The following is a 22,643-nucleotide window of genomic DNA, read 5'->3' as shown; positions in this document are numbered from 1 at the left end:
TAGAACGTCTAGGGCCTACATCTACTCTAAAGCTTGAAGCATAAGCCAATGGTTTAATCGCCAGAAGTAGCCCACTCAATGTGAAACTGCTGGGGTTGGCTCCTTGCCTGGTTCCCCTCAACAGTATGGCAATGATAGCTGGGTAGCAGTTTCAAAGAATCAGCCCACATCCTTACACCCAATTTATTTCCTGAGCACAAATGTAGCAAATAATATTGCCTTTCTATTACATGATGGCACTGATCTGTGGCAGTTTCAGTTACCCATTATTCGCCCAATCCCCAGCTCCCACTCCCTAATACCAACCCCATCCTCTTCTCCAAAGATGTACAAGCCAGGCCTCAAAGACTTAAGTCTGAGGCAGAGGTAGCCAGAGAGGATAACACCGGAGAGGTAGCCAGAGAGGATAACATGCTTTGTGGAGCCCAGTTTGGTCTCCCTGCCTTCCCTTCTCTTTGCCATTCCCAGCAGGAAGCCCATGGGGGGCTTCTATCACTCAGGCTCCTCAGAGCCTGGCCTCTGGGCACTGTGGAGGCAGAGCTCACTGCCTCTCCCTTAGCTGTTGGGAGGGTCTCTGGACTGTAGCTTGACTTCTAGGATCTGAACTCACATCATCTCTCCTTTTCCTCTTCTCCACAGATCCGGGTAGATGGGCCCAGGGGCAGTGCCCTCCAGTATGAGACTGTGCAGGTGGTAGACCCCGGCCCAGTCCTCCGGGATATGGCCTTCTCCAAGGACCACGAGCAACTCTACATCATGTCAGAAAGGCAGGTAAGGCTCTTGGGCTCTGTTAGACATTAGTCTTGCAGCTAAATGCTAGCCTGTGGCTCAGTAGAAACCTACAGGAGGCCAGCTGCAGAGGGGATTTGATTTATTTGGCTCAGTGTGTATCCTTTTGGTTAGCTGCCTGGGGACTGAGGCTGAGTGCACTGAAACAGGGGATGAAACATTTAAAATATCAAAATATCTGGGAGTCTAGAACAAATCCACTAACTTCAAAGTGATGGTGAGTATAGATTCAGGGCCAGCATTTACTCTCTTTTGAAGAAACATGGTACAGGTACCCAAGTTTTTTGTCTAGATTTCCTTACACAAAGTACAATCTACTACCAAACTCAGCTTCCTGGACCCTGGAGGTCTATGGTGGGCAAGGATTTGCTGTCCAAAAATCTTGATTGAGGGAACATCATAGAACAATCTAATGGATGGAGATTCAAAAAACAGGGTCTGTGTGTATGAGGTAGATGATACAGCTGGTGTTCTGAGCCTTCCTGTGTATACCTATAACTCTAACATGAAGTTCCAGCAAGTTCATTCCATGAGGCCAAGCCAGGAAGAACAGAGGGTGCAGACATTACTGTTAACTGACATTGAGTAGCAAGTAGCAAAGCTGGGATTGTTTCTGGAATTCAGCTGAGTACTATGTAAGTTCTTCAAGGGTCCTTGAGCTTATACAAGGACTGATATGTCTGCAGCAGGCAAAAGTATAAATATCACCTTGAAAATCCCTTATATTTAAGAGTATATCCTGGAGTGCACAGCCCAGAGTGTTCCACCCCGCAAGACACACCCACCTCAAGAGTGGATTAGCACTGCCATACCTCGTCTCTCTCATCTCTATGTAGGATGGGTCATTCCCAGGAGCTGTCCCTCCAGTCCATGAATATGTATGTGACAAAGGCAGCAGCCATGAGGGGCAGATCCCATCTCTTTATTCATCTTCATTAGCAAGGCCTGAACTCCCCAGAGGACCTTGCCGACAGAGTCTGGATTGTTCTGCCTGTCCCCTCTCTGCACAGTGCAGGAGATGAATACTACATTATGCCACCCACAGGGCTTGTGCATTATGCCTTGGCAGCCCACAGCAGCTCCACCCTCCCCAAGAGCTTGATGACATCTTCTCTTGGTGTGGGACTCCCACTCAACCACACTGGGACCCATTGTGGTGCCCTCATCGAGACTGCCGTGGCTTGGGAATTGTCTGGTGTAGGGCTCACAGAAGAACATTTTACCCCAGGAGCCAGGACGGGGTATGAGGCTGCTCCTTTGCTTTCATTCCTTGCTCTTTTCCGATGGGGCCCACACTCCCTACTCCCTGCCTACCTTTGAGGCCCTAGACCCTGATGGGAAGCAGCTTTCCTTGAGTCCCTCAGAAAAGACTCAATACCTCTACAAGGCATTAAGTATTTCAGGATTTCTTGCCTTAATGTAAAAACCAGGATTCCTGAACCTAGAACTTTGAGAACTTCCAAAGATGGAAAATATATGCTGTGCGGAGCCTCCTCTGATAACTGAGTTGGGATTCTGAGCTCCTTCTCCTCTCCCATTCTGCTTCCCTGAGAGCACAATCAGTGGTTAGTACCTACCCAAGCAGGGAGAATAAGGTGCACTGAGAGCTCCGGATTATTAGAAAATAAAGGAAACAAGAATGGATAGGGCCAGGGCATTCATCCATTCTGGGACTGCTCCTCACAGAGATGGAGGGCAGCCTGCCATCAAAATAAAATCCCAGATGGCTCGACACTGGTATCCAGTGGGTTTGCACATTCTTTGTGGACAGTGGTAGTATAGCACAGTTAAACACGTAGTCTTTGGTGTCAGAAATTCTGAGCATGAACCTTAGCTCCACCATTTACTAAGTATGATCTCAGGTAAGTTCCTTAACCTCCGTAAGACTCAGTGCTCTCAACCATTGTATGGAAGTAATAATAACATCCGATAGTGTTCCAAGAATCAAACGATGTAACATGTATAACAAGCATGAACCAAGCCTGGCGTGGAGTAAGGGCTTGATAAATGGAGGCTCTTATTTTTATGACATTGCAACAGAAGCGTCTGGACATTGTGGCTGTGTTTGAAGTCAGGCATGGGGTGGCATCAAGATCCTGGGTGATCTATCAGGTATAGAGCATAGGAGTTCAGGTCAAGGCCAAGGTGGGTAGGGAACAGGGATTCAGTCCCAGTGGAAAGCCCATCAAGGACCCAGAGCCTGCTTTGAGGGCATGTACCAAGTAGAGTTCGGGGCAAGAGCAGCCTGGTAAATACACTGGGGACCCTCCAGCCTCTGTCTGCTGGCGGGTTGGTCTCAGCCACATTGTGTCAGGACACCTGAGTCTACAGGTTAGTCTGTATACGCTCAGCAATGATGTCTGCTCTGCCTGGAGGGCACTTCCCTTTCTCATCTGGGTAATTCTGACTCGTTTCTCAAAACCTAGCTCTGCTGTCATGCTCCACAATCGGTGATTGCTCACTTGTGGTTAGACACCTCTTTGGTAGCTCTTCTCATACTGGGCTTTCTCTCCTTGTCTTTCTCTCTTACCAGACTTTCAGCAGCTTGAGGGCAGCCCTGTGTCTTCTTTGTGTGTCTAAACCTCACCGAATAGGCCCTTGATAATTATTTGATGAGTTAATTAACTAATTAATTATTGATTGAATCCCCACTGTCATCATTGACCCGGGACTGGAAAAGAGAAGGACTGGAGTGCCTGGGTTGCTCAGTGGATGAAGTGTCTGACTTCGGCTCAGGTCATGATTTCATGGTTCATGGGTTCGTGCCCCACGTTGGGCTCTGTGCTGACAGCTCAGAGCCTGGAGCCTGCTTTGGATTCTGCTTTGGATTCTGTGTCTCCCTCTCTCTCTCTGCCCCTCCCCTGCTCACACTCTGTCTCGCTTTCCTTCAAAAATAATAAACATTAAAAAAAATTTTAGTGGGGCACCTGGGTGGCTCAGTCGGTTGAGCATCCGACTTCAGCTCAGAAGCTGAAGTCCATGAGTTCCAGCCCCACGTCGGGCTCTGTGCTGATGGCTCAGAGCCTGGAGCCTGTTTCAGATTCTGTGTCTCCCTCTCTCTCTGACCCTCCCCCGTTCATGCTCTGTCTCTCTCTGTCTCAAAAATAAATAAACGTTAAAAAAATTTTTTTTTTAATTTTTAGAGAAAAGAGAAGGACTGATACAAATTATTTATTATTTATTTATTGCTTAATTCCCAAGTTCAAACTTACGTATATAATTAAAAGACTACACTTCAGCCAAAGAAAGTATCTCCCAAATTTCCACCATCTGTTTATCACTGCCATAACTCCTGCCCTGTCCTGAACTAATTTTTACTTTATGTTTTTATTTAAGTACACATACTGTTTAAACCTAAAAGCCTAGGGCACCTGGGTGGTACATCCCATTCTTGACTTTGGTTCTCATTATGATCTCACAGTTCATGGGTTCGAACCCCACATCAGTCTCTGTGCTGACAGTGCAGAATCTTCTTGGGATTCTCTCTCTCTCCCTGTCTCTCTGCTCCTCCCCTACTCATATGCGTGCTCTCTCTCTCAAAATAAATAAATAAAAAGCTTTTAAAAAAAGATTATAAAAACCTAAGTAGCCTACTTTAGCCATCTCTTAAATAGTAGTATTGTAGATCTGATGTGCTAGACATATATAATATACTGAATTGCAATATTGTGACTTATAATAAGAAACATATATTTGGTCTTCATCCCTATTTCTGGCACTGAGTTCCAGGACCCTTGGAGTATCCTGAGTGAATAAAGCAATGGGAGAATCTTTTGTTGTAATATTTGGTCTCTTGCCCTCAGTTTCTGAAATCTTTGGGATCCATAAAAGTGGAAGGGGTGTCTTGTTATTCACAATAAGCCCCTTCCAACCACAACTGAATTTATGTTAATTGAGTGACTTTTGGAAATCTCCTAAAGATGGAGGGGGTGGCTGGTTGTCAGGGGAGCCAGTCATCATGTGATTAGAGGGTTGGAAAAGGTAAGGATGGTATAAGAGTAGAAGTAGAGAATGGAGTGTGTGTGTGTGTGTGTGTGTGTGTGTGTGTGTGTGTGTGTGTGTGCATGCATAGAAATACTATATAAGTCCTGGCTCTGAGACCATAGACAAGTTACTAACTCTCTCACTACCTCATTTATTCATTCAATATTAAATATTGAGCACCTACTATGAGTCGGCACTTTCTAGATACTAGAGATTCAGTGGGGAACAAGATAGACAAAATCCCTGCCCTGATAGTGCTTATAGTTTAGGTAGAGAGACAGACAATGAATGAGTAAATGAATAAATGATGTATGTTAGGTAATGGCGAATACAATGAAAAATTTAACAGACTCGGTGGGAAGGCAGTGGTTTCCAGGAACATGATGGGGAATGCTCCTTTAAGGAAGGTTGTCAGGGAGGTGCCAAGAAGGGAACTTTCGAGCAGAGAGAAGGATAAAGTGAAGGGCAGGAGGCGACTGGGGGTCAGTCGTCATCCAGGCAGAAGGAACAGCTGGCACAAAGGTTGTGAGATGGGAACGCGACTTGGTGTTTCTGGGGATGCAGACGGGCTTCTCTGGAATGGGATGCACTGGGAGAGCGGCTGCACCTCAATTTGTGACCTGTGAAATGGGGAATGTAATAAAGGGCATTGATCTCCTAGGGCGCCGATGAAGACTAAATGAGATAATGCCTGTAGGAAGAGCTTGGCTCAGCATCTAGAAGTGAGCGCACATCCAACCTATTATGATTATTTGCAAGTTGAATAATTCTGAGTGAGGATATTGCTTCTGCTGTTGGGAATATGTGACTTCCTCTTTATTTCTCACCTCGAATGGCTTTCACTTTCCATATAAATTTCTCCTTGGAGTGTGGCAGTGAGTGTCCGCTGGGTGTGTTCACAGGGTGTGCGTGTGCGTGTGTGTGCACACACATGCACGTCTGCTCCCATGTCTGTCCCCATCTGCATGTCTCCCATCAGTCTCCTTCTTGCTTTGTACACGTCTGTGTGTGTATATGGTGTGTATTTACCACGACTCTAGTACCCCCGAGGGAATGTCTCTGCACACTGAAACTGTTGTGATAAAAACCTGCCAAAGCTATGGCAGCGATGTGAGAAAAAATGTCAGCGAGGCAGATCGATGAAGAGATGTGGTGGCAGAGCTGTGCTGTCCTCAGGTACCCTGGAACAGCCCCCCGCCAGGAAAGAAGCAGCTGTCCCCCACGCAAGGCAAGTCTCTTCTTTGAAAGGCTCCAGAACAAGTGGCAGATTCAGCATCCCAGCCATTTCACACAGCAGCTCTTCCCTGCCTGAAAGCCAGAGGCCTCAAACGTGTGTTTCTGCGTGGGAGATAACACTTTGGTTGTGTCTGGGCCAAAGCCATCTTTCATGGCGTCCTTTGTTTTACCGACTCCTGTTGATAGTGGGTCTGCTTCCAGGTGCCTGGGGACACTCACATGAGTTGGTGACACTCACAGTGCTGGCTGTGATCCAGGATAGGATGCCTGTGGGGGCCAAGGAGGTGGGTCATGCAGGTGGGTCCACCTGCTACTTGGAGTTACTAGGAGGGCGGGACAAGGTGGGGTAGCTCTACTTGGTTGCTTCCAGGATAATCCAGGGGTCAAGTAGTGAGCGCCATCTTGTTTTATAACGTATTACCTAGGCCTGAGTCATCCATTCACTCAGCAAATATTCACTAAGCATCTGCCGTGAGCCGGGTGCTAGCCTTGGCATTGGGGCTACAACAGTAAAGAAACAGGTAAACCACCTTGACTGCAGGGGCTTACAGTTTTAGCAAGAGGACAGAGCAAAGAAGCAATCAACATACCAGATAAATCACACAGTAGGTTAGGGGGAAAAGGATATGGAGAGGGGTAAATGGGATCTGGAGACTTAGTCAAAGCAAAAGAGTTGCCATTTTAATTTTTTTTTTTAATGTTTATCGATTTTTGAGAGAATGAGAGACAGAGAGTGCAAGAGCAGGGAAGGAGCAGAGAAAGGGGGAGACACAGAATCTGAAGCAGGCTCCAGGCTCTGAGCTATCAGCACAGAGCCTGATGTGGGGTTTGAGCCCATGAACCAGGGGCTCATGACCTGAGCCCAAGTTGGATGCTTAACTGACTGAGCCATCCAGGTGCCCCAAGAGTTGCCATTTTAAACAGAGTGGTCAGAGAAGTCTTCCGAGAGAGGCATAGGTGTAAAAGGGGGTGAACGGGGACCTGTTGACCTATCCCCTTCCCTGTTCTTCGTGTTTCTTTACAAGCTCTTCACTCAGGGTTGTGAAACAGAGCTGGTCAAGTATGCCTGTTGGGAGGAAATTGGTGAGAGGGTCCCTTTGTGGTTGGGATGTTTACCACGTTGAGTCTTTCATGGGCAAGTTTGGTTCAAAGGGAAGGTGGTACTGTGCTCCCAGACCGGCTCAAGCCACTTGGGGCCAGAACCTCTAACTGGATGGTGCCTCTGCTGGTACCCCTTGTGTGATGAGGGGCCACTGCTGCTTCTCTGTGCCTCAGTGTCCCTCCCATCTCCAGCCTGCCTCCCAGGGGTGTTCAGAGGACAGCCAATGAGAATTCTGACAATCTTGGATGTCTGCAGACACCCATCTCATATAAGGTGAAGCTGCGAAGATAGTTTCTGCCCCCACTAGGCTCCCGTAAGAGAGATTCTGACTCTCGGCACCAGGTGCAGGGCCCGTCTCTCGTGAGGTGCATTTGCAGAGGGTGACACGGCCGTCTGGCGTCATTCCTCCGGCCCTTGCAGGGGACTGAGCTGAAGCTGCAGCTCGTGTCTGGATGGCTGACACTGTAACAAGCCCATTTGGACGTTTGCTCCTGGCATCCAGACCAGGCTGTTCTGATGGCTCCTGGGAGAGAGAACTTGAAGCACCGACCTGAGAGTGAGTGACAGGAAACGGAGCCACCTCAGACACTCGGAAAAAGAGGAAGCCTGTTGCAGTGTTTTACCCAATTTCACTCAGAAGGAAGCCTTCCCGCTCGTCTGGAGCTGATCCCGAAGGTCCCAGCGTGTCATTACTGAGATGCTCCCACCTCTCACCTCCTTCTCAACGAAGGCAGAACATCTCCATTTTACTGTCGTGGAACCGGGGGATGACTTCCTGCCCCAGCTTCCCACACTCACTAGGTGCCGAGAGCCTGGCTTCTCCCTCGCATCACGAAACCCCAGAATTGGAAAAGCCCTCAAGGCTTATTGGGTCCTCCCCCCTCCTACTGCCTTATCCCAGTGCGGCTGAGGGGGACACTGACACCCAGAGAAGTTAGTGGCTTGTCCAGTGTCACACAGCAGGTTGGCCAAGGAGCCAAGTTAGAATCCAACTCCATTTCTCTCGGAGTGTCTTCTCCAGCCCCTCCTTGAGGGACATGGGGCTCTCTGTGGGCGCCAGGGACACGCTTCCCCTTCTGCCCTTGCCAGCAGAAAGTTATATACCCGACTCCTCAGGTGTCAAAACAAGCCTCAGAAGGCAAAAGGGCTTACTGAGGGTGGAGGGCCGAATGGGGCAGCGGGGGAGATGGCAGGAAGTCAGAGGTGCCTTGGCTTATTCGTCCTTGCTTCCAGCCTGATACAGGTTGGGACAAGAGCTTCCTTGCAACATTTATTCTAGAGCATCTTGGGGCACATGGGACCCCAGACACAGTCAGCCCATCCCATAGAGGGGGTAGGCAGGGGAGTCCCCTCCTCTTCCAACAGACATGCTTCCAAGTGGTCACTCGTGTAGGCACAAAGTCTTGAACTCCTGAATATGATTGAGTTTAGTAACCTCCCCAAGAGGAAACATGACAGTGGCCTGATGTTTCCCAGACGGGGTGAGTGGAAGGCAGTGCAGGATGGAGACCACAGGGTGGTTACAAATAGGCCATGAACTCGGGCTTTCATCCTGGTCCTTTGCTCTCACCAGGTCTGCCACTGGAGCAAATCGCTCATGCGCTTTGTGCTTTAATTTCTTCATGTGTAAAATGCAAATGATAATAACTACCTTTCAGGGCTTTTAGGATTAAAGGTAATAATGTGAAGTGGCTAGCATGCAGTAGGCTTTCAGCAAGTTGTGGGAGTTATCTCCACCGTTATCATCATTATAATTACCAATACTCTTAGAGAACGTATTGTCGCCAGGGAAAGGGACGCCTGGACAAACCACTTTGGGCATTAAAGGCCAGTTCAGCTCTGGGCACCAGCTCCCCAGGACGCCCTGGCACAGCCGCCCCTGTCCATTTTGAAGTCCCCCAGACGATACTAAAGCCGACCGTTCCCTTTACACCTGCTGGTGCTGCCCTCCAGGAGACTGAAGGGCCAGGAGACCATGGTCCCCCACCCCAGTCAACAGAACTATGCGGCCTCTCTGGGGAGCTGGGTGGGTTTTCCTCTGTACTCTACTTCTGCTCGGGGGAAGGAACTTTAGTGTGTTTGAGTCCAGTCCACTGGACTTGAGGTTATCACGCACTGGGCACCTGAAATCGCTTCCGGCTCCTCATCTGTCCGGACTTGCAGGGCAGATGGAGAATGGCCTGTTCCCCTTCTCTCTGCCCAGAACAGCAGAAGAGCTAGTATGTAAGGGTAGGGCAGCAGGGAGAGGGTGGAGTGGGAGGAAAGACTAGGCAATCCAAGGAGCAGGTGATTAGGGAAAAGCTTTGGCAGCTCCTAATTCTGAGCTCCATTAAGCATCTGTCTCCGGCAATTGCCCTGACAGTCCTATCTCCTCTCCACTCGGTGCCTGCGTCCCAAGACTTTTGGGGCACTCCAAGTGCCATTTTAGAGACAACCACCTGTAATATTCCACTTAGCAGCGTATGTGAGGAGACTCTAACAGTGTGAGCAAACAGGGCCAGGGGCTCCATCTCTGCCACTCCAGTTCCTTCCTCCCACCATGTGTGTTTATCGAGTGCCCACTACGTGCCCACCCAGCGCAGGCGTAGATGCTGTGCAGAATAGAAAAGAGCAGAAGGAAGTCGTTGTTCTGGGAGCCTCTGTTAGGGCTGAGGCGGGAGCAAACTCCAGCTTGCAGGACATTGAAACAAAAGTGGTTCTGCTGCGAGGATTGCCCTGGAAACCCAGCTTTCTTGTATAGTCAGGGCTTGGGTGGGGTAGAAAACAGGATGTCAGCCTGAAGGGCACATTCTCCTGGTGCATTTGGGTAGGTATCATGAGGACTCTGGTCTAGAGGCCAGAGATCTTGGGTTGTTTCCCAAGACAGTTCTCAATTCTTCAGGCACCAGTCAGCTGCCATCTCCTCTTACATAGGGTGGGTGTGGACGGAAGCTGACTCCTACTATCCTAGCCCTCTGCTCTGTCCTCTAGGGATGTCATCTGAATGGAAGTGGTTCTGGTCGGTGAGACTGATGGACTTGTGCTTGAGTCCCACAGAAAGAGAGGCTGGGAATATCGGATACTTAAGTGAACTGTGTACTCACTTTGAATATTGATGGGACATTTTTAAAAGTAAATAGATGCATGTTAATTTGTGCCATTGTTCAAGATGACTAGTTGGCATTAGTGATGCCACGTGACTTTACCAAATGCAGTACAGGTATGAAAGGAGAAATTACAAATGGCAGAATTCTATCCAATCTGAGTCTCTTAAGTGCATTTCAAATATTTTGCGTAGACAATGGAGACATGAATTTGAAACTGACTCAAAGGTGATGTCATTGTTCTAAGGAAATGCATCATAGTTAAGGGGGAGACTATCTGGATATTTATTTAAAGTTATGCACAATAGCAAAGGGGTGGAGAAGCAAGTGTGAAAATCGGTGTGTCCTCTTTAGAAAGGATTTCGAGGGGCGCCTGGGTGGCTCAGTGTGTTAAGCTTCCACTCAGGTCATGATCTCACGGTCTGTGAGTTCGAGCCCCGCGTTGGGCTCTGTGCTTCGGATTCTGTGTCTCCCTCTCTCTCTGCCCCTCCCCCACTCACACTCTGCCTCTGTCTCTCAAAAATGAATAAATATTAAGAAAGAAAGAAAGAAAGAAAGAAAGAAAGAAAGAAAGAAAAAGAAAAATGATTTCGAGCTCGTGCTAATATTTCTCTAGTTTATCTGCTGAATGACTTGAACGTGGTTCAGAGCAGCAGCTGGAACCACCCTTGTTTTGGGTCCTAGCTCTGCCACTTGCTACCTAGAGGACCGTGGGCAAGTTATTTAATCTCTGGATACTTCCAGTTTCTTAACAGTAACACTTGCTAGTGCCCACTGCCTGGGTGGTTGAGAGTAAATGAGAAAGCATATATAAAATTTTTAGTGCAGTGCCTGGCACATAACGAGGGCTCAATAAATCTTAGCTCTCATCTTTACTATTTTCAGTATGCTGGTCTAGTAGGATGGTGTCTCCATTTTATTTTTTAAAATCCCACCCATAATATTTTTACTTCCAATCCTTCATAAACTCACATCTGTCTCCTCCGAGGCATATCAGGACCCTGGTTTTTGGTGCCCAGAGCAGCAGAGAGCAGAGCAGGCCGCCTCCCTTGACCATGCTTCCCAGTCCGCTGAATCCCCAGGTTCCGAGGGTCTCTCACATGTAGCTGTGGTTATTGACTGTGCCCGGTTCACTTCTTGAGACACTGCCTCCGGCAGGGGTCACCGCTCACACCAGAGTGTACCTGCTGGATAAGAGGAAAGGCCCCTCCAGGGAAAGTCCTACTGCCCTGAAGCCACGTTAGTCTGCAAGGCTTGCAGAGACATGCTACTCTCATTAAAATGAGGGCATCTCAGGACACGAGCAATACACACATGAAGCGTGACATGTAAATGACACCTCCCACCTGTCCCTCTGCCTTGTTACCGCTTTAAGCATCAATTAGTCCAGGATTCCCCAAATTTTATTCTCAGAACCAAAGTTTTGCAGGATTTTTTTTTTTTTTTTTTGGTCAAATACATTTGGAGAAATATGAGTTAAGCAAATATCTTAGAACATTTGGTGTGCTAATGAGTATTATGACTCTCCAAGCTGGGGGGGAGGGTGGCGAATTTAGGAGGTAGTGTCGCCCAATCTCACGTGATCACAGAACTCACTTTACCAGGAGCACCCAGAGCTGTTAGCAGAGTTCTGGATCCTTCACTGGAAAGACTTCATTTTGATCTTTCCCAGGGTTTTCTCTCCCTGCTCACTGGTGATCTCGCTGGCTCTAGGCTTGGCTCTGGTCTCCCTTCTTTTGTGCTCCTCTCTCTCCAGGCACAAGCTGAATTCTCTGTCTCAATTCTCCTGAGTTTAGGAAAGGGAGTTTCTTTGGATCCGAGTCTCAAGTTTCCATCTGGATGTCGGGCTGTTCTTTTTCCCTTTCAGCTCACTGACCTCTGGCTTCCTGGTGCTCACTTGAATTCCCAGGACTGTCCCTCCTCTGTCCTAGGTGCCTGGAGCCCTCTTCAGCTCTGCGCTTAGCCTCAACCTTAATCTACATAACTCATTGTCCTTCTCTGAAAGCCACCAATTTTGTTAAAATTATTAAACTCCTGCCTCTTACCTACTGTTGCCATTCAAAGTTATACATTTGAGATTAATGGAATTAATGTATTATATCATTTCACATCTGCTCAGATGGTTCTTAATTTAGGGGCCACTGTTATGCTCAGGAATTTATTACTCTGTCTTCAACAATTAAATAAATGTTAATAACCCAATATACCGTCAACTCACATGACTTAGAGAAGGCGATTCATTTATTTGTTTATTATTGTTTTGCTCCAGAATACCAAAGACCAAACTCTAAAACATTGAGTGCCCTTTTTGCTTCTCTAGCGTAGGGGTGTTTAAGCACACTTTGATGCTGAGTTCCCACTGAAGGCAATGAATGAGCCAATGGAGTATAGGAAGAAACTATTAGAACTTCTTTTTTTTTTTTTTCTATTTAAAACAAGAAATTAGGCTTTACTCATGTTTACTATAGAGACGATACTGGATATTGTTTCCCTGCCTTGGTCTGTATGTCAGGCATTCACATGTCAGGAAGTCGTGGAGGTACGTGGGAGTTCCACATCTCCCAGTGGTAATACTAGTGTTCTTACTGGACGGTTCAGATTCAGTATATTACAATAAGTTTGTAATCTATGTCCAACTGGTATTATCAATATTGTAAAAACAATCCTCGAAATAGAATCTTTACAATAACTTTGCAATGAGACGGAAATGACCATGAAGATGTTTTTGTACCACCCAGAGGTTTGCTGGTTATGGAAACATAATTAAACATTTTTCCTTTAAAAGAACCAATATGTCCCACAGTTGCTGATCTTTCAGTTCTGACAAGCAGCTGTCAGGAGTATGTCACTTTGCCGGTAACTTCAAATAAATTACACACATCATCTGCCCCCTCAAGATAACGGTAATACGTTAACAAAGAGAAAGCAATCACTTTTAGGAAGAATTTACAGCATGGGGAGACCATTTTGAAAGAAAAAAAAAAAGAATGTTTGGAAATATTTTCATCTTTATGTGATTTTGTTGTTGGTAATGAGTAGGTGTGACACTTTAAAAACTTTTATCTAAAAACTTTTAAAACTTGGAAACAGAATCTTCTACTCGCCTAAAACTCTTCAAGGAAGAGTTTTAGAGAGTTTTGACCTGTTTTTAAAAAATACATAAAAATTCAGCACCTTTCGATTAGTTGAAAGAATAGCTGATTGACATCAGAGAAGATGGAAATCTACCAGGTGAATTTCAACAACAGTCTTCGCATAATTGGTGCATGAGACCCAAGAAAAGTATCTTGATTTAGTCAGCATAGTCAACAATGCTCTTTTTGCATTTCTGTGTCTATGAGGTGTCCTTTTCCATTATGACAGCTACGAAAACAAAGTTTCAAAATAAATTGAACTCCAGACCTCAGAATCCCACATCACTAAGTGCTCAAAAAGATTTTCACAAATAATAAAGCCAATCCCAACACAACAGTCCCATCATTTTTAATAATAATTTTCTTGATGAGAGTAGAATGTTTCATATCATTCATTAATAAAATAAAATAAAAGTTAAGATGCTATTTTGTCTTTATCTCATATCTTTATTTCTTAACCTTGTGTATAGTTGATAATGCATTAACATCAGTAAGTAGAACATGTATATTCTTTATAAATAAATATGTGTATTATTGGTGCATGCTCAAAAAAACTTTACTATTGGGTATGCAATCAATACTCTTTAGTATGTAAATTTGCAGAGGCGTCATAAATTAATCTCATTCGATCTCTGATCTTCACTTTCATGTTACCTTTAAACCTACCTCCTCTGTACCCAAGAGTTTGTTGTTCAGACCCAGCTCAGAAATCCTTAGGGCCCCTGTACATTGGCACATCTGTGTGGGTGGTGCCAGTATGGGCCGCTTCTTTATCCTTGGGTAATTTACCCAGTGTCTTCTAGATTTTTCTAAAGCCCAGATCCCTGAACAGCAGACAGAACATTCTCTCTGGAAGGGATGGTAAGGAATTTGAGATGGTACTGAGAGATAAGACAATCTCTAGACAAGCAGATAGCAAGATCATGGCCATGGCCATACAAGCTGGCAGGGAATATTTTTGTAGTAAATATGGCCAAAACGACTGTGGGTCTTGAGAACAGTTTGAATAGGCATAAATCTGTCAGTCTAGAGTTAGCCTTTGCTCATTATATCTCCCATTTTCCATTAATTTTTCCTTTGTCCCATTCTCTTCTTTCCCCCATTTTCTGGTATTACTCTCACCTTCCTCCTTATTTTTATCTCAGTCTCTTGTCTTACTCTTCTCTATACCCACCTTCCATTTTCCCAGTCTCTCAGGTGGGAGGGAGATCTGGAATGGGGTCAGGCTGTGTTTTTTAAACTGCCGGTCATGACACATTAGTGGGTCGAGAAATCAATTTAGTGGGTCACAAAATCAATTTAAAGGGTCATGACCAGAATTTTTTTTTAAATGGAACAGAATAAAATCGAACAGAACAGTGTCCATCAAGCATAGTAAGGATAAGTACTATTTGTGAAACTATATATGTGCATTTATGTGTGCCCAGGGTTGCAATGTAAGATATCTCTTGCAGTGAGTCATGGTCAAAGTGAAAGCCACTGGTCTAGGGAATAACATTTTGCATGTACCGGCAATAAGTTTACTTAAGCTTTGGGCATCCAACTCACGTTTCAAGCAGTACTGATGACATCATCTGACCCAATGCTGGTTTTTATTCAAGTGATTTCTCAATTTCAACAATTTGGCCTCAACAGTTATTTGTTGACAGTTTAGTGTGGCAGCTGTGGAGTAGTGGATAAGGCGTCGGATGCAGAGTAAGGTCAGCTGGAATCAAGTTCTTGGCTCGCAAGATCTTGAATTCTGAGTCTTAGTTTTCCCACTTGTGGACCATCAATGCATCCCAACCTGTTATTTCATTAAGTACCCATGAAAATAAATGTATTTCCACAGCTCACTGGGATGATGGAGGTCCCCTCATAACTAGAGGGGACCAGGCTCTTGGGGTGCAGTCCTCTCCAGGTATTTCCCAGCTACTCCAAAGGCTGAGAAGACCAAGATGGTGGCACACCTACGGCTAATCCATGGCGACACAGCACATGTACCAGTAGGGCAGCATTGTCCAGATGACCATAATGTACGATGTTGGCCTAGAAATTGTCCCCGCAGCTCTGTGTGTACTCCCCATGCTGGGAACATACAAAGATGACAAGACACCTGTGCCCTCGTGGAGCTTACTATTTAGTGGTTGTGTTGACCACCTGCAGTTTGCAAAAACACACTGGGTGGTACAGGGCCGGCTCAGTCATGATTAGCTTTTCTTTGCAGTGGCCTCTCCTTGTCTAAAGCCCTGGCACTCGAAGTTTCTTTTCTCTCTGTGGGGACTGAACACAGCCCCTAAACTGCCTTACAATCCTGATACTTCTTAGTTATAGATGTAAACCTGAGTCAGGTCAAGATGAGAGGGGCAGACTCCAATGGCTCTCCAAATGCCAAACTCTGCTGCATTCACCATGTGCACCGAAGGGAATAAAACTAATTACTACCTTCCTAAAGAGCTGAGCATGGGTGGATACGCCCTTGAAAATGGCCAGCAGAAATGCTTCTTGCAAACTGTTCTCCCCATGCAGCTGCCTGCAAGTCTCTTTGCTACAGCCTTTGCTGCCCAAGGACCCCTTCCTCGGGCCATTAGCGAAGAGGCTGGTCGTTATTAACTAGCTGGCATTGACTGATGACACTAAGCTTTTTTTTTGGCCTTGTGTGGGCTGGTGGCAGGCGCTTAGTTGACCCCTGGAAGTTGGAGTTTATTCTGCCATGAAAACAAAGAAATAAATTAGAGGAATGAACAGAAGCCCGTATGGTTGGACAGTAGTTAGAGACAGCTCAACAGCCTCAGCTGGTCCCCTCCCCAAGTGTCACCAGAAGACTCCTTCCGCCGTGGCTCTCCCTCCCAGATTCCTGGTCTAGTGCTCCTGTCGAGGCTAATGAAATGAGGGAGAGATTCCTGTGGCCGTTGTTGGTGTGTGTGTGTGTGTGTGTGTGTGTGTGTGTGTGTGTGTTTCCCCTGGAGTCTGGTGCCGTGGAAAGAGATGGTGTCTGCACAACAACTTGCATACTGAAGAAGATTTAGGAATCCCAGTTTCATGTAAAGGACTCATTCTTTAAAATATGCTTCTATAATAGATTGTATGTTGCGAGTACCACAGAAATCTTTCTGCACAGACAATAACTCTTGAGATGCCCAGCTGGCTCCCGTTAGAGCGTGCAACTCTTGATCTCAGGGTTGTGAGTTTGAGCCCCATGTTGGGTAGAGAGATTATTTAAAAATAAAATATTTTTTTAAAAAAGAAAATAACTCAACACGTTCTGCAGTTTTTTACTTTGTTGGTCATAGTTGATGTATTTTTTAAAGTGAGGTGCGCTTGTTATTAAATGGTCTCCTTTCAGTTTAATTCAACAAACACTTATTGTTGACCTTCTCAAGGGGTTGGCCAACTATAATACAAATCTGATGGACCCACAGTTTTTGTAAATAAAGTTTTATTGGAACTCAGTCACACCCATTCATTTACATATGGTCTGTGGCTGATTTTGACCACAACGGTGAAGCGGAGTAGTAGAGACAAGCAATATGGCCTTTGCAAAGTCTAAAATAGAAACTATCCAGCCTTGTATAGAAAACAAGGTGGTTTCTCTTGGTGTATGGATTAAACCTCAAGGTCAGGAAACAAAGGGATGGGTACAAAAGAAGTTTCGGGAAGGATCCTTGTCCTTAGCGAGGTTACACGTTCATGAGGGGAGAAGGATCTTTTTTTTATTATTATTTTTAATGTTTATTTGTTTCTGAGAGAGAGAGACAGAATGTAAGTAGAGGAGGGGCAGAGAGAGAGGGAGACACAGAATCCGAAGCAGGCAACAGGCTCTGAGCTGTCAGCACAGAGCCCAACGCAGGGCTCGAACCTGCGAACTGCAAGATCATGACCTGAGCCAAAGTTGGATGCTTAACTGACTGAGTCACCCAGGCCCACCGAGGGGAGAAGGATCTTTAAAGCTTAAACAGCCATCAGCTGCCAGTTTTCTGCTCAGTCACACATGTGTGTCCCAACCCTTGGGTCTCTGCTTCTGTCGTACTATCTGTCCAGGATGCCCTATGACTCATGTCACCAGGGTTATCGTGTGCATCCTTCAAGAATCCTCACTCACAACCACTGGATGTGAGCTCCTCCTTAGGTTTGTCTTGGCAACCTCAGGAGGGCGGCATGGTGATTTGGACCATGCAGACGCTCGATAAACATTTGGTGTAATTAAATGAATCCTCCCACTATTTGGGGAAAGATGAAAGACACATGAAATGACCTTCTCTTCACCAATTTTTTTAAAATCACAAATAGAGGTCAGACCCATGAGATCAGTCTCCCTACATATTCCCTCAGGTGAAGACCTTGGCTTTGGCTTTAAGCCAAGTGCCAAGGGTCCCCCAAGTAATTAAACCATTTTGGTAATTGTCTTCTAAGCCAGTCACTGATTCTGGAGGATAGTTGTACATTTTTATCTCATAGGTAAAAAGGGGGCCAAATAACTCATCCGTCTCCTGCTTTCCCACTAAAATCTCCTAAATCCCACTACACAAAAGGACATTTTTTAAAAATCAAAATGAGAACAATAATTTTATGTGACAGGATTATTTATATGGCTGTTCTCCCCATGATGAATCCATCTAGGGGCGCAGCACCTACCCCAGATGCCAATTCATAAATCAGGAAATGCTATTACCCACTGGCCATAAAAACAGAGCCCACCCCAATGCAGAGTACTCATTTCAGAAGTGGCTGCCCCATTTCAGGACAGAAATGAGTTCAGAAAATCCACCTGGCTGTCCAGAGAGTGAAGAAATGTCTTTTACTTGATAAATAATCAGTCTTTCTTTCCTCTCAATCCCTTTTCCCCTAGAAATATGTAGAATTAATGGCACAGATATATGCCATTCCACAGAAAAAAATAATAACAGGGCTAACTAGATTGAAATGAGGCAAAGGGCAAGAGTGAGAATGGCAGGAAGCCCGCAGATTTCCTGCGAAACCTTTCTTATTAGCTTAAATGCAGCTCAAGAATAAACAGCTTAGAGAAAATTTAGTGGGAGTCCTCCTTTCTGGGCAGTCCTCCCGCAGGCACCCATTAAGGACAGGCAGAGAGCCAAGGAAAAGTGTCGGGAAGGGGAGAGTCGTTGCCAAAAAAAGCCGAGAGTAAAACAGGGTAAGCTGAAGTCTTTGGAATTGTCTGTGGTTCCTCCAATGTGGTTGTGTACTTCGTTTTTATCTCAGCAGATATAGGTTGGAATGCGGAGAGGGCATAAAGAGAGTTAAAGGAAAGAGAAGAAGGGAAGGGGGACAATGAGAAGTAAGGTGGCAGGAAAAAGTCTTCTGTGTGTGTGTGGGGGGGGGGGGGGGTATGGTCACAGTCACTTGGCAATAGTGAAGATCCAGCCGTAGACAAAACAGATGACACCCATGCATTTATGTAGCTTTGTGCTAGGGGGATCAGGATGGACAAGAAACAAGCCAGCAAATAAATAACCAAGATAATTTCTTCTGGTGCTAAGTACTGTAAGAGATGGACGGAGTCACACGGCAGAAGGGGCAGGTTTGGTCTATAAGGCTTGGGAAGCTCTTTCTGAATAATGACAATAACGAGCTGGCTACTGAATATCTATGAGGTAGACATTCTAGACAGAGGAAACAGCAAGCAGCAAGACCCTGAGGTAGGAAGCAATTGGCATATTCAAATAACAGAAGGATAGTCACCATGAGAGAGAGGACAGGAGCAAATGTGGACCCACAGTGGGGCACCTGGGTGGCTCAGTTGGTGAAGTGTCTGACTTGGGCTCAGGTCATGATCTCACGGTTCCTGAGTTCAAGGCCACATCCAGCTCCACATTGACTGTGCAGAGCCTGCTTGGGATTTTCTTTCTCTCCCTCTCCCTCTCTGCCCTGCCCCCCCACTTGCTCGCTCTCTCCCTCTCGCTCTCAAACATACATACATACATACATACATACATACATACAAAATAAACTTTAAAAACGTTTTAGAAAAATGTGGGCCCACACTGATGTGCAGGAGATAATTTGGGGAGTCTCCCAACAGTGCTAGAGTAGCGCTAGGTCGAGATATTGGTGATTCATGTTTTGTCTAATTTATCCAGTATAATAACAGTCAGGGAGCCATGGGGAAAAAAAAAGGTGAGGGCCCTTGTGCTTTTATTTTATTTTATTTTATTTTATTTTATTTTATTTTATTTTATTTTATTGCCTGTACTGGGCTTTATTTTGAACATCTCAGTCTACAAGTACCCCCTAGTACAGGAGAGAGATGCTCCTTGAGAAAACAGCAACAATGAGAGCTAAGTTACATACTGCTTACTGTTACCTTGGCAGAGTTTGAGGGTTTTTTGTGTTTTGAGTTTTGCCCGCTTTATTGAGGCATAATTAACATATAATCACCAATTTTAAGTGTATAGTTATGTGGTGGTGTCGGAATAGTTCTGTATCGTGATTGCAGTGGTGGTTACATGAATCTACGTGTGTCATACAATGAAATAGAACTCTACACATACTTTACGCCAATGTCAATGTCTTGGTTTTGATTTATAGTTTTGTAAGGTGTAGCCATTGGGGGAAACTGGCCAAAGAGTACATGGGACCCCCTCTGTACTATCCTTTCAATTTCCCATGAATTTATAATTATTTCAAAATAAAATGATTTTTAAAAATAATTTTTTTTGATGTAGAAAGAGGAAAAACCTTTTAAATTGCACTACAATAATAATTGTTCCAGAGAATTATCTGCCATTGGATATAAAAATCAGTGGGCAAAGGTTTGAGGAAAAATGGGATATTTTCAGTCTCAAAGTATTTCCTCCAAGATATTTATTAACTACAAAGGGAAAAATAGTAACTTTACAGTGGAGAAACCACCTTAGCCAAATGATTGAGGTTAACATCATCCATAACAAGACATATCATTATCATGAACCCCTTGATAAGATGCACTGAGAAGGAGACAATGTTACTTCTGTGATATTCTTGCCAAAAATGCACAACCTCATTCTAATTATGTGAGAATCTCAGACAAACCCCAGATGAAAGACATTCTACAAAGTGACTGGTATTCATGAAAAGTGTCAAAATCAAGAAGACAAGGGAAGATTGTTACAAATTAGAGGTGACAAAGGAGATATAATAACTAGGTGGAATGCGGGATCCTGGAACAGATAGGAAATTAAGTAGAACTGGGGACATTAGAATAAAGCCTAGACTTTAGCAAACTGCATTGTACCAATGTTAATTTCTCAGTTTCCATAATTGTAACATTGTTACCTATGCTTTTAGCATGATGGAACCCTGGGGGAAGGCGCTATGGGACTCTCTACTCTTTGTGCAACTTTTTCGTAAGTCTAAAGTTATTTCAAAATAAACCCTTCTTAAAGTTGCAAACAAAAACCTACACAATGATGCAATCGCTCTTACAGTCCTGACATAATTTCCATCACCCCAAAAAGTTCTTTCATGTTCCTTGGCACTGGATATTCCCCCACCTCTTCAGCTCCTGGAAATCACGGACCTTCCTTCTGTCACAATAGTCCTTCCTTTTCTAGAATTTCAGAGGAATGGAATCATATAATATGTAGTCTTTGTATCTGGCTTCTTTTACTCAGCACAATGCTTTTAAATTACAGCCATGTTTAGCTCCTTTTTATTTGCTGAGTAGTATTCTATGACATAATTGTACCTCACTTTGCTCATTCACCATTGAACGATATTTGAGATGCTTCTGGTGATTATAAATAAAGCTCCTATAAACACTGTTATACAAGTTTTTATATGAACATAGGTGTTCATTTCTCTTAGGTTAAGTACCTAAAAGTGGGATTTGAGTCTTAGTATGAGAAACTACTAAACTGTTTTCCAGGCTGGCTGCATTTTGCATTTTTATCAGCAGTGTGTGTAAGGGTTCCAGTTGTCTCTCCATCCTCATTCATACTTGGCATCATCTGGTGTTTTATTGTTGTTGTTTGGTTTGGTGTTTTGGGTTTTGTTTTGTTTTGTTTTTAGCCATTCACATAGATATGTAAGGATATCTCACTGTGGTTTTAATTTACATTTTTCCTCTAATGACTAGTAATATTAAACATCTTTTCATTTGATTATTTGCCATCTGTATATCTTCATTGGTAAAAAGTGTGTGTTTAAATCTTTTGCCCTTAAAAAAACAGATTGTTTGTTTCCTTACTGTTGAGTTTTAAGAATGATTTGTAGATTCTGAAACCCTTTTGTCAGATATATGATTTGTAAATATTTTCTCCCAGTCCATGGCAAGTTTGGGGCCCATCTTACAGAATAGGAAACGGAGACACAGACAGGTTAAGCACCCTCCCCAAGATCACACAGTTTATGGGGGTGAAGACAAGATTAAACCTCAAGAGTCTATGCTCCTAGCCACTCCCCAGTACTGCCTCTACAGACAGTCATTGTTCCAGGTAGACACATGGATAATCAGCATTATCAGGGGTACTTCTGGTGGAACTTTCCACCTGAGGAAGCCTCAGGTAACCCTGGAATAGCTACTGGAAATCTTATAAGTGGGACCAGCTAGAGGCCCTGACATTTTTACGTGGGGAACTCTGCTACAGAACATTTATTTATAAACGGAGGACATGCTTTGGCAGCCTTCTGGATTCCATAAAAATGGTCGATCATTGATTAAATTATTTTTAACTACATGTAACAATCACTTCTTCAGAAAATAAAATACCAACTCTGATTTCTAATGATAGCCATGTCCTGGGTTTATTTTAGCCTCCTCTACCTAACTTCTTTGGAGTTTGGTTTGACAGGCCCAGTTAGATAGTTCTTCCAGTGTTCAGAAAGGCAGAGCCCATCACACACATCTGCAGAGGATGCAGAAGACTAAGGAATTTTCTGTAACTGGAGTTTCCTCAGGTGGGACTTTTGGACTCCAATTTCTGCTTTAAATCCCTTTCTTCTTCTTAGATCTAGAACCTGTCTCTTCTTGTTTTGAACCCTTGTGGCTAGGTGCTATCTAGAACTATAAAGTTCTCCCAATTTTATATTTAGAAAAACTATACTAGGCTGTCATAGTAAGGCATGGCCATAAAGAGGAAACATATCCACGGGGTCCTGGGCTCCTGGTCAGGGCCACAGTCACCAGCTTCCCTGGAGGCAGGTGCCTCTAAATCTGCATTACCATGCAGCATGAGAGTACCCTTAGTGGGTACCTGTGCTTGGTGGAAAACGAAGTATAGATTCTGTTACTCATCAGTATAACTTTCTGCACATCTCAGAATCAAGACCTCAGGTGGAAGGAAACGTTGAAAATTAAACATTTGAGTTGAGTCATCAAAGCTGCCTATAATTCTCAAG

The 22,643-nt window shown here is 44.6% G+C and overlaps 1 protein-coding gene across 1 annotated transcript in view; it reads left to right on the top strand.

The window, feature by feature from the left end:
* PLXNA4 (plexin A4) overlaps positions 1–22,643 on the top strand; it is a 362,709-nt gene that overhangs the window by 206,158 nt on the left and 133,908 nt on the right. Inside the window, exon 3 of the mRNA XM_019452774.2 lies at positions 640–771. Within this exon, the coding sequence (XP_019308319.1) occupies positions 640–771 (132 nt within the window). The remainder of the gene's footprint in view (positions 1–639; positions 772–22,643) is intronic.

Source organism: Panthera pardus, unplaced genomic scaffold, assembly GCF_024362965.1.
Source record: "Panthera pardus isolate Hobbes unplaced genomic scaffold, ASM2436296v1 HiC_scaffold_8, whole genome shotgun sequence".
In the NCBI taxonomy this organism is placed as follows: Eukaryota; Metazoa; Chordata; class Mammalia; order Carnivora; family Felidae; genus Panthera; species Panthera pardus.
The sequence above is the reverse complement of the archived record's forward strand: the minus strand, read 5'-3'. Positions and strand labels throughout refer to the sequence as shown.